The sequence below is a fragment of the Aethalodelphis obliquidens genome, unplaced genomic scaffold (genome assembly GCF_003676395.1).
Source record: "Aethalodelphis obliquidens isolate GAN/ISIS:26980383/991018 unplaced genomic scaffold, ASM367639v1 scaffold30, whole genome shotgun sequence".
In the NCBI taxonomy this organism is placed as follows: Eukaryota; Metazoa; Chordata; class Mammalia; order Artiodactyla; family Delphinidae; genus Aethalodelphis; species Aethalodelphis obliquidens.
Window position 1 is genome coordinate 873,309 of NW_020837974.1, and position 11,569 is coordinate 884,877.

At 68.3% G+C, this 11,569-nt stretch overlaps 1 protein-coding gene across 2 annotated transcripts in view; it reads right to left on the bottom strand.

The window, feature by feature from the left end:
• Positions 1-2,161: 2,161 nt before the first annotated feature.
• MICALL2 (MICAL like 2) overlaps positions 2,162-11,569 on the bottom strand; it is a 20,437-nt gene continuing 11,029 nt past the window's right edge. Inside the window, exons 4-17 of one of the 2 annotated variants that reach the window (XM_027125564.1) lie at positions 11,164-11,321; positions 10,392-10,504; positions 9,422-10,195; positions 7,544-7,812; positions 6,620-6,713; positions 5,616-5,770; positions 5,024-5,188; positions 4,406-4,470; positions 4,197-4,296; positions 3,994-4,084; positions 3,812-3,885; positions 3,168-3,282; positions 2,725-2,771; positions 2,162-2,372 (exon numbers count right to left, since the gene is read on the bottom strand). In XM_027125564.1, coding sequence (XP_026981365.1) covers positions 2,278-2,372; positions 2,725-2,771; positions 3,168-3,282; positions 3,812-3,885; positions 3,994-4,084; positions 4,197-4,296; positions 4,406-4,470; positions 5,024-5,188; positions 5,616-5,770; positions 6,620-6,713; positions 7,544-7,812; positions 9,422-10,195; positions 10,392-10,504; positions 11,164-11,321 — 2,315 coding nt within the window. In that variant the 3' untranslated portion in view covers positions 2,162-2,277. Of the gene's footprint in view, positions 2,373-2,724; positions 2,772-3,167; positions 3,283-3,811; positions 3,886-3,993; positions 4,085-4,196; positions 4,321-4,405; positions 4,471-5,023; positions 5,189-5,615; positions 5,771-6,619; positions 6,714-7,543; positions 7,813-9,421; positions 10,196-10,391; positions 10,505-11,163; positions 11,322-11,569 lie in introns of both variants that reach the window. The other variant, XM_027125563.1, reaches the window with a different exon arrangement.

The window sequence follows — 11,569 nt, forward strand, 5'->3', positions numbered from 1 at the left end:
ACGGCCCTCCCTGAACCCCCGCCCGGACCCCGTCCACAGATGGGAACATGGCTCCTCTGGGCCATGTCTGGGGAAAGGCCCTGATACGTATTAAGCACCACCTGTGCGCACAGGCGGGCTCTCAAAGCCCCAGGAACCACTCAGCAGACAGGGGCTTGCGTCCGGCTGGGCCCCCACTCGGTGCTGTGCCCTGCCGTGCCCGGCACCCCTCTGGGGTGTGGACCCCCTTGCAGTTGTCGGGGTCCCTGGGGTGGGTGAGCACTGGCTGATTCTCTTCCAAGTTGGGGGGCAGCAGTGAAGCCAGGCCCCACCTGTACCCTCAAGGGTGGTCCCATGGTCCCCCCTGCCCTGCCCCCTGGCTGAATGGACGTTGCACGACCTGGGAACTCCCCTGCCCCTGAGGACACCTCCGTGCTTGTCCTGCCGTGACAGGGTTGTACGGGGCGTGAAGGCGCTGGACAGCAAGGACACCCTGCTGGCGGCTTGGGGCCTGGGGATGTGACTACCAGAAGGGGCTCTGCTACCCTAAGCCCACCCAGCACCCCCGGGGCGGCCTCTGGGGTCCCAGGGAGCAGCCGTGATGGAGGGCAGCGTGCGTGTCCCCAGCAGGACCAGCCCCAGTTGCCCACAGCCTAATGGGCTGGACAATATGCGGTCGGTGGAATCCTCCCTGCCCTGTCTTTGAGATGCCTCGCACACCCCAGCCCACCCGGGCTCCCAGGACCACGTGGAGGGCGCAGCCCTGGGAGTGCTGGAGGCGGCCTCGTGCTCCAGTCCCATGCCACTGCTAACCTGCTGTGTGACTCCAAGGGGGTTGCCTTGCCTCTCTGAGCCTCAGTTTCCTGATCAGTAAAATGGAGCTCCTTTCCTTAGTGGCCCTCTGCTTCCCCCTGGTGGTGAAGAGGCCACATTGCCGCAGGTCCCAGGTGGGGCATGCCTGGAAGGACAGCGTGGCGGGGGGCCGGGGTCTCAGCTAAAGGGTCAGGCAGGTTGGTCCAGGCCGCCCTCCACGGCCCTCCTCCTAACACGCAAGTCCCACCAGGGCCTCTGCTCAGAACCGCCTGAGGAAGGAAGCCAAGCTGCCCACCTGGCCAAGTCCCTGCACGGTCCAGGCCCCACTGACCACTCAGGGCCACCCATCTCCCTCTATCACCCCACCCTCCGGGGGGGGCCCACTGTGATGGAGGGCAGCAGGCAGTTTCTGAGCTCCTCCACCATCACTGCTGGTCCACACACAGCCACATGACCCCATCAACCTCACAGGCAACAAGCAACCCACCGGTCGCCAAAGGCTCAGAGAGGGCAGGGCCCTAGCCCAAGGCCACACAGCCGAGCAGCACAGCCATGACAGTGAATCCATCTCCACGCCAGGCAGCTGCCCTCCTTGCCCCAGATCACATCCTGACCTCAAGTTCCAAAAATCCCCACCTGAGCCCCTCCAACACCCAGTAAAGAAAGCAGGAGTAGTGAGAGCTCCTGGGGCGCAACACACTCGGCCAGGACCTCCCAGCTCTGTCCCTAGCAGGCCCCCCGGGTCAGGACTCGGCCCAGCACCCGGGGGGGAGGACTGGCACTTTGCCATCGCTGAGGGTCCAACGGGACCACCACGAAGGGCTCTGCAGTGCAGACAGCACAGGAAGACACAGCGACAGCCGCCGCACACAGGTGAGGAAGCTGGCGCCCGGAGGGGAGATTACTCTGCAGGTCTCCCGAGGGCGGGGGGCAGCGCTGCTGAGGACTCAGGGCTGGGCCGCAAGGAGACTCTGCTCCCTCAGTCCTTCCCTGCACGGCTGTGGGAAGGGCGGTGGGCCCCATTCCCTTGCTGGACGCCAGGAACTCGGTCCCAGGGCCCAGCTGGCCTCCGTCCTAAAGGTCAAAGTCACAGATCTTGACTGCGATCCCCACACGGGGGCAGGGCCAGCACCGACTGCAGCTTCCACAGACCCGCCCTGTCCCAGCTCCTGTAAGGCTCATGTCCAGCCTGTCCATGCAGCCAGGTCAGGAACGGCTAAAATGCCCGTGTCAGAGGGCCCGAGCCAAGCCCAGAGGGTGAGCGTCTTCTCAAGGCCATGGGCACATCCATGCTGGTGCAGAAATGGAACGTGGCCAAGACCCCTGGGCTGCCCAGGAGCATGTGACCACATGGGAGAGGGAACCCAGGCCACATGGTCAGTTTCTTTATTGAGGCTGCTCAGACCCCACAGAGAGGGCGGTGCAGGTCCCGCCACCCACGTTCCTACCCCACCCGTGTGAGGGTCCTGGAGCCCCACCAGGCAGCTACTCGGGGGTCCTGCTTCTGCTCTTCGGGGACCAGATGCTGGACAAGCGGAACCTGGGCTTCTTCCTCTGCTCCCCACCACTCCTCTGCAGGTCTGGGGGACAGACACAGATGGGTCACTCGCCCACCTGATGGCCAGTGCCCTGCGGCCTTCCCTGCCACCCACAGAGCCTCCCGGGCCCCAGCAGAGCCCAACCCTCTGTCCTCCCCGGGGGAACCACCGTGCGCCTGCCCTTAGAGTGTCCACTGGGCTGGGCACGGCTGGAGAGCAAAGCAGTCCCCTCACCCTGACCACAGGGCCATCCGTGCTTCTTGGATCCCTCAAGCGATGGGGAACTCACTCCCTTAGGGTGAGCCTGCCATGTGGGTCCCAGCACCCACTCCTACAGGAGGCCCAACTCCCCCGGGGTCCAGCCCAGCCCCGACCTCCCACGCCACCCAGTCACCCATCTTCCGGATCATGTTCTGCAGCATCTCGTCCTCCTGCTGCTCCCTGAAAGAGAACGGGCCGTGAGGACCACGCCCGCGGTGGGCCTGAGCCCACCCAACACCGGGGCACCTGCCCTCTCACCCGCCCATAAGCCACACACCGGCACCACCCTCTCCCCTCCCAGGGCAGGTGCCTGCCCCCTCGGGGCCCAGCCTCTCAGCAGTGGCCTGGGGACAGGAGGGGCCTGGGTGCACAAGAGGCCTCATGGGGAGAAACTCGAAGACAGACTGCCGGGCAGGGCCTGCCCTCGGCCTCTGGCCCCACCTGCAAGGTGTACGTGGCGGGAACCCCCCTCCCGATGGGCTCCGCCCTCCCCTGGGCCCCAAGGCCCTGCCCTCCCCCAGGCTCCGCCCTCCCCTGGGCCCCAAGGCCCTGCCCTCCCCTGGGCTCCACCCTCACCTGAGCCGGTCCTCATCCAGGAGATCGATGATGTCACTGCGGTCATTGACGGTGTTCACGTACTGGTTCAGCAGGTCCTGCTCCCGCTGCCGATCCTGGGGGGACTTCAGAGCCTCTGCAGGGACAGCTGGCATCAGCCGGAGCCCTGCTGTCCCCACCCTGCTCAGGGACACAGTGACCCCACTCCCCAAGGGTCAGGCTCCTCCACTGGAGGAGGGGGTGGGGTCTTGGGGCCTATGGTGGGCTCTTGGCAACGCCGGTTGAATGAATAAGTGAATGTATGAATAAGTGAGTGAATGAATGAATGAGTGAGTAAACGAACAGCCGTATCAGAGACTGGGCACTTGCTACCCGCCCCCTGCACACATTAACTCAGTCCTCACAACAGCTGAAGGAGGCGGCGCTAGAACTGCCCCCACTTTGCAGCGATGAAAGCCAAGCACAGAGGGGTTGAGTGGCTCAGCCAGCAAGTGGAGGAGCCGAAACTCCACCGGGCTCGAGAGTGCCGTGATCGCCTCCTCCTGGCAGCCACCCGTGAGAGGGCCTCGGAGAGCCGCACCCGCACCCGCCTCCTGGACTGAGCCCCCTCACACTCCCTCCCACCTCCTCCGGCCTGGGCTCCACGCTGGGTGCGGGGGACGCACCCGGCTTGGCCATCAGCCGGCGCAGCTCCCCCTCGATGTCCAGCTGCTGCTCCTCCAGGCGCTGGTCCCTGGCCCTGCCGAGGTGACACGGATGTGAGCCCGGCCCGGCCACTGGCCTCCCCGCGCCAGACAGGCCCATGCGGGGAGGAGCGCTTTCCGGAGGCCTCAGGGGAACCACTCACTTGTACATCAGCTCAGACTCCAGCCTCAGCAGCAGCTGCTTCTCGTGGATGAGCCGGAACCAGTCCACCATGAGGGCGTCCTCCGAGGCGTCTGCGGAGAGGGGCTGGCTGGGCACGGGGCGGGCGGGCCTGCGTGGGGGCGGGGCCGGGCCCAGGGTGGAGCTGGCAGAGGGGTTTGCGGAGGGGGTCCGCCAGGGGCTCACCCTCCTCGGCCGCACGCAGGCGCTTCTCCAGCTCCACACCCCGGAGCTCCAGGGCATCCAGCTGCCTCTCGATGTCCTGCACCTGCCGCTGGATCTCCTCCTGGGGCACGTAGTCAGGGTGCAGCTGGGGATGAGGGCGTGGTGAGGGGGTGGGGGCGGGGGGCCCCCGGGGCTGAGCCCCTCACCCACCTGCACCCTAGCCTACTCACCCTGACCGGGGAGGGCACTGCCTCGCCAGGCGGAACAGGGATGCCGGCCGGGCCCGAGGGCCTCACTGGAGAAGGGGCAGGACAGGCCTCTTCAGGCACCGGGCCCAACGTGACCCAGGTGTGGTCTGGAAGGGGGCCAGACCCCCCACCCAGCCCCATCCTCCCGAGACAGCCCCTGCACCCCGGCTTCCCTGCTGCACCCGGCAGGCCCCTGGGCAGCCCCGGCTGGTGTCCAAAGGGCGAGAGCCCACAGACAGACCCAGGCCCCGTCCCCGAAGTCCCTGTGCCCACCTGGGCCCCTGCCCTCCTCCAGGTCAGCAGCATTGGACACCCTGCCGGCACCCCGGCCACCCTTCCCACCAGCAAACGTGCCATCGTCGCCGAGCGTCTGCGGACTCGGGCACCAGGAGGCAGATGAGGCCTCTGCCCACCCTGAAAGGGCCCGGGGCGCAGCCTCCTCCAGGTGTGCGAGGCTGCTGGCCCCCAGGCTCGTCTTCCCTCCATTCTAGGCCCCATGGGCTCCTATACGTCCTCCAAATCCCCGCCGGGCACATCCTCCTAGAGGAGCCCCCTTCATCTGTACCCCAAGCAGGAACTGGGCGGCATGCCTGGGCTGACCTGGTTCACCCTGGGGAGGGGCTTTCTCCTCCTTCTTCCGGCTCCAGGCAGGGGCTTCCTTCCCCGAGGGCTCCGGCTGAAGCCAGCTGCCAGAAACGTCTAGGCTGGCAGGGACCGCCAGCTTCCTGCGGTGGGATGGGGACTGGAAGGGGGAGGGGGATGCAGCTGCCCACGGGTGGGGGACAGAGTCACATGTCAGGTCAGCAGGCCCGGCGCCCTCCCCCCACTGCTTCCCTGAGCTGGGCCCCCCCAGAGGGGCACCAACACGGGGGTCAGCCCTCACAGCCACATCCTGCCCGACGGGAGGGGTCACGTCCACGGGCGGGGGAAGGGGCAGAATCCTGACCCTCAACAGCACACGGGGAAACGAGCCCAGTAGGCTGGTGACCTGTGCAAGGACGGCTGAGTGCTAAGAACAGACACGCACAGTCACGCACGTGCACAGGCATGCACACGCGCATTACACATACACACCCACCTGCCAGGACCACCAGCTCCCCTGGCCAAGCAGGGCCACTGCCCCCAAGGAGAGGACCACCTAGACCCGGGCTGTCTGGCTGGGGACGGCCGGGGGGCTTCTGTCTGGCATTACCTAGGAGGCTGGTCCCGGCCGGGCCTGGTGTCCTGTCCACTCGCACAGGGGTCAGGGTGATGCGGACGCCCCCCTCGGAGCTCCCAGAGACCTTCTGGGGTGCATGACCCGCCCTCGGCTCTCCCAGGACCTGAGGCTCCTTCAGCTCCAGAGCCCTGAATGGAAGGCAAGAGGTCAGGGGAGGGCGGACAGGCCGCCCAGCACCCCGGCGCAGACAAGCCCGGGGGACGCATGCCGGCCCGAAGGCGGGGCCTCGTGGTGCCCCTCGGGCTCATGTCCCCGACTCTCCCACCTCCTGGAGCACAGGTGCACGTTGACAGATGCGCCTACATCACAGGGTGAGCACGTGTTCAGGTACCCACAGCCGACGCACACATGGGCACCGGCCCCACCCCCACCTGGGACCCCGAGCATGCGTGACGGACCCCCGCGGGGCACACAGGGCAGCCACCACGCACAGCGGACCCGGACCAACATGGGCTCAGTCGCCTGTGTGACCCCACGGCTGTGACCTCATCCACGGAAGGCTGCAGTGGCCTTCTCTCCTCTCCATCCTAACTGAGCTTTCTGGGGGGGCTGTCCCCTCCCCACAGCGAATGGGGGTCCCAGCCCAGCACCGGGGCCAGGCCTGGTGGGCGCACAGCAGCGAACGTGCTCGCATTCCCCAGGGCGTCCAGACTGGTTCAGAGGAAGGGTACCGAGGGTCCTGATGGACACTCCCTGACTTGCAAGTCCAGTTACACGAGGGCGCTTGGCCTGGGTCACTCAGGCCGGCACGAGCTGGTTTCTGCTTCTACAGCTGACACGCACGGCGAGATGTGCACACAGCCCTGCTGTGGATGTCAGTTGGTGGGTGTGTGTGTGTGTGTGCTGTCACTCACCTGCAAGCACGTGTGAAGCGCCTGTGTGCCAGGCCCTGTGCTTGCCCCGGACACAGGCTCCTGTGTGTACAAACCCACGGCACGGGCATAGGTCCAGCGCCCAGCAGACCACCCACCGCTCACCTCTCAGCGGGGCTTTTCTTCTCCACGGGCTTCAGGCGGGCCCTCCATCCTGCCGGCCCGTCCTCCTGGCCCTCCTGGGGGCTGGCACTCGGGCCTGGGTGGGGGTGAGGGGGGGTGGTCTGCTGGGAAAGGCTGCACCTCCCCCACCCCTTCTTCCTGCTGCCATCCCACCCTCAGGTACCCGGGAAGGAGCCACTGGCTGAGCTGGGGACAGGACTCCCCCCTGTGCTGCGTGTGCCTGGGGGATTCAATTCACTGTCCCTCTCTGGGCCCCAACGTCCCCTGCTGCCAAACAGGCAAGGGTACGGCGGTGAGCCCCAGGGATGCAGACCAGCTGTGTGTGGGGCAGTGACGACCTGCAGGCCTCCTTGGCGCAGGGGAGAGTGGCCTCCAGGCTGGAGGCCCAGCCACGGGAAAGAGCGGGAAGAACGGTCTGCGTGCCGCGCGCTGCCAGCTCAGTGACACCACGGGTGCCCCGAGGCAGCCCAGCGCCCGAAAGGACCACCTCCGCAGTTCCTCAGAAAGCGCCCAGAACAGCCCAGGGCCCAAGGCAGGGCCTTCAGAGCACAGGGCCACCGTCGCCAGGACAGGGCAGTGACGACAGACGCACACGGACAGCGGCGGCAAACCCCGCAGGAGAGGGGGGCTCCACAGAGCGCGGCAAAGCGGGAGGGCAGCACGCGTGGGCACCGGCCCCACCCCTACCGGGCGCCGTCACCAGGGAACAGCGGCGCGGCAGGGGCCGGGCCACGGGGCGTCCGGCAGGCAGGTGATGGTGACACAGGGTGACGCATCCCCAGGCGGGACCCCGGGAGCCAGACTGTGCGACAGCAAACCGCAGGCCGGGGAGCAGAGCGGCCGCGACGCACGGCGACAGCCTGGGTGCGGTGACCCCAGCTCCGCCCGTGACGTGGGGGTCCTTACCCTCGGCCCGCGGGGCCTCCAGCTTCAGCCTGGAGCCGGCACCCGCCCCGACGGCCCCTGAGGGTGCAGCCGAGGCTTTCCTGCCCGCCTGGGGCGGCGCCGACACCCGCGAGATGCTGCCTGCGCTCCGGGGGGCCGGCGGCGCGCTCCTCGTGGCGGGGCTAAGGGCCTGCGGAGACGCCGACTGTGGCCGCGTGGCTGCTGGACTTGCTTCTGGCCCTTCGGACCTGGGATGGGAGTTGGGCGCAGGGCCGGTGGCGAGGGAGGGCCTGTGGGTGAGGGCGCAGGTGTCGGGCATGGCTGCATCCGGAAGCCCCCCCACGACCCCCAGGCAGAAGCCCCTCGGCCTCCCCTGGCAGCTGCTCCCCAGTGCCCACCCTCCCCTCCCGAGGGATGAGACGGGCCGTAGGCAGACGTCACCCTCCTGTTCAAGCCCAGTATCGGCTGACATTAACACCCCCCCAGACCCACCGCGCCCAGGGCGCTGCTGTGGGGTCTGCCCCCCGGGGCCTCCCTCCTCCACCCACCCGCCTGCCCAGGAGCAGCTGGGCCTTCAGCATGGAGGCCTAGCTCCATCCTGAGCCACATCCAGGAGGCCCGCACACGGCCACCCTGCGTCCCCCCACGTGCACACGTGCAGGAAGTAAGGCTGTCGACAGGGCCCCCGGGCACCTCCACGAGCCAGGGCAGCTCCTCCGGGTGCCCCGGGCCCCTTATGCGACCAAGTTCTCTCCCCCTGCTCCTCCCCCATCCCAGGCTGAGTTCCCAGGAGGGGCTGGGCTCCCAGGAGGGGCTGGGCTCCCAGGGGGAGCTGGGCCAGATGCGCCCCAGGGAGCACTCCCGGCAGAGTCCTTACACACCCTCACTCCCGACAGCCTCGGAGAGCCCTCAGCGCTGGGGTGGCAGGCGGGCCCGCTGTCCCCCGCCCTGTGCCCTCCCTGGGAGCCCCTGGCACCACCCGCTGGCCCGGCGGGGGTCACAGCATCAGCAGCTCCTCGCCGGGAGGCCCCCCACAGGACAGGTAGCACGAGGCAGCGGGCGCAGCCCTGTCGCCAGCCCGGCGTGGAAACGTGCTGGGCGACTGTAGCAGGGCCAGTGGTGTCCCCCAGATTCCCGCCCCCCGGAAGCTCAGGGTGTGACCTGATCTGGAAGCAGGCTCTTGGCAGGTAAAATCAGGTTAGGACGAGGTCACCCTGGACTAGGGAGGCCCTGACACCGGAAACAAGCACGAAAAGGAGAGGACAGACGCACAGAGAGGAGGCCGTGAAGACAGAGGAGACGCGAGTCGAGGGCCGCGGGTGCCCCCAGGAGCTGGAAGAGGCAGAGGGAGCCCCCGCGGGCCTGCCCACACCTGGAGCTCCGACTTTGGGCCTCCAGCTCTGTGAAGGAATAAGGTCCGCTGTTCCAGCCACCCCGGCTCGGTGCTGTGTCCGGCAGCCCCAGGACAGCAGCACGGCGACCCGCCTTCACCCCGTCACCCCGTCAGCTCCGTGTCCATTGTGCAGAAGGCACGAGGCCCTGGGCAGCCCCACCTGGGGGGCTCGGACCACCCCCAGCCTCAGTTTCCTCATCTGTGAAATGTGTCCTCACGTAGGACTGGGTGTGGCCAGGCCCCGGGCGGCAGCGTCACTGCACCCGTGCCCCCAAGCACGTCAGGCCGGCTCTACACTGTACAGCCGCGTCCCCGTCCTGCCGGCCACCTGGCACTCTGCTCCCTTGTCTACGTCACCACATTTCCCAGATGAGGACACTGTGGCAGGGCAGAGGCAGCCCCGCCATCACACAGCCCCGCAGGGCCAGAGCCCAGAAGCCCTCCCCGGCCGCCCCAGCCCCTCTGGCCTCCGGGCTCGCACCCCCTGCCCCTCCTTCTCCACCCACCTGCCGGGCGCCTGAGCGCCAGCTGCCCCCAGCTCGTGGAGGGCCTTCCGGAGGAGGCTCAGCGCCTGTTCCCTGCTGCCGTCCCTGGAAGGAGCGTCCGCCACAGCTGGGGCCCCGCCAGCCGGGCCAGCGCGGGGGGCGGCTCCAGGCGTCTGGAAGAACCTCTCCCGGGCCTGCTGCGTCCTGGAGGACGATGGGGTCCAGGCCGGGGCGCTCGCTGGGACCGGAGACGCTGGCCCTGAGCTGAGCTTGGTCTGAGGGGCTGCCCCTCGGGGGGTTACCCGGCCTTGTGGTGTGGCCGGGCGAGAGTCCCGGGCACTCGGGGTCACGGCGCAACAAGGGCTGCCTGCCGGCGACGACCACCCCGTCGGAGAGCTGTTGGTCACGTGAGTGCTGGCCTTGCCACCCATGGGGCCCACCGAGAGCCTGGCCCCGGCTGGGCTCCCCGCATGGACGTGGGAGCAGGCGGTGGCCGGAGGGTCAGCTGCAGCCGGCGGGTAACCTTTGGCAGTCGGGCTGCCCACCACGGGCTCCCACGCGGGCGGCCTGGCCTTTGGTCCTGCGTCTCTCTGCCCGCTCGCCTCCTGGGCCTTCTTCGGGGAGCCAGGGGTCTTGGAGTCCATGGACAGGGCTCCAGGCCGCCGGGGGGCCAAGCCCGGCAACGTGGGGCCAGCAGAGGCGGTTCCAGGGTCGTGGCTGGAGCAGACGAAGACGCCGGCCTCTGCTGTGGCCTTGTAGGTCCCCGAGTGCAGCGTGTTGGCGCACTGCTTACACCTGGGGTGGGCGGGGAAACCGGAGGGGCTCCAGCCACAGGCGTGTTCACTCCCGCCTCCCCAGGGCAGGCACACGCGGATCCCGGGTGCCCTCGTGCGGGTGGCAGCTCACTCAATGAACACCTTTGTCCCAGGCTCCCCCGGGGCCCTCAGCAGGGCTGCTCAGCCCATCAGCGCGCACGCACACACGGGCCCACCTGAAGCAGCTCCGGTGGTACAGCCTCCCGTCTGCCAGGTGCCGCTGCACGAGGTGCACGTGCTGCCCGCAGACGCCACAGGTGCTGCTGACGGAGCCGACCGCAGCCTGGCCCTGCCGGGGGGAGCCATTGACAGGCCTGCCCCACCTTCCCTCCTCACAGCCACCCGTCAGATTCCACCGTACACACCGGAGAGCGTTGGTCCCAGAGGAGGCCCGTGCCCAGGCCGCCGGACTCTGCGTGCAGGGTCTCCAGCCTGGCCCAAGGGCAGGGGGCTGGGGGCTGACTTTGGGGGTCTCCAGGGGCCAGGAGACAGATTCTGGTACCTCCTATTCCCACCCCAAGGTGCAGAAATCCTACCCAATCCCCAGTGCCCCGCCCCAAGTCATCACCCTGTCCCATCTCCACCTCTGAAAAGTGGGGCAACCGTACCTCACTTTGCAGGACTGGCCTGGGAGTGAAAGACATGCCCACATGCTCTCCTGGCCCTACAGGGTTGGGGGTGGCCTAGGCAAGACACCCGCTCGGGGCCCTACTTGGCCTTCGGGGCCTCCCTGGCCTCGGTTTACCCGTCTGTACAACGGGGATCATATCCTGACCACCACTTGGGGAGCCAGTCCAGGGGGCAGCTGAGGCTGTGTCTGGGACCCGAGGGGACCCCACCCCACCCTGGGCACTGTGGGTTAGGGACACACTCAGGCCCAAGAGCCCCACTCAGTAGAAGCTGGTGGAAAACCCAAGAACCAGAGGGAGGGCGGGCCAGGGCGCTTACAGCCTTCCGCTGGACGGTGGGGTTTGTGCTGACCGGAGACAGCGGCTGCCCCCGGGCTGGGGTGGGCGAAGGCCTGGCAGGTTGGGACGGGGCCTTCTTTCCAGATGGTTCCTCACTGGCGTCCGACAGGGGCCTCTTCACGCCGGCCATGCCCCCAACTGGCACGAAACATACAGGGTCAGGGGCCCCGGCCCCACAGGCTGGCTCTGACAGACTCGGGGGCCACCCCTGGTCCAGGTTCCCTGGAGGCGCCAGTGCCCAGCCTGGGACCTGGAGCAGGGGGTGGGGATGGGCGGCCCCTGCTCTCTGGGGGCCGGGGAGGGGGAGGGGTGGCCCCAGCGAGCATCCATTCCCAGCAGGGGCCTGGCCTGCCCCACCTCCTCCCCTCCCCTCCCCTCCCCTCCCC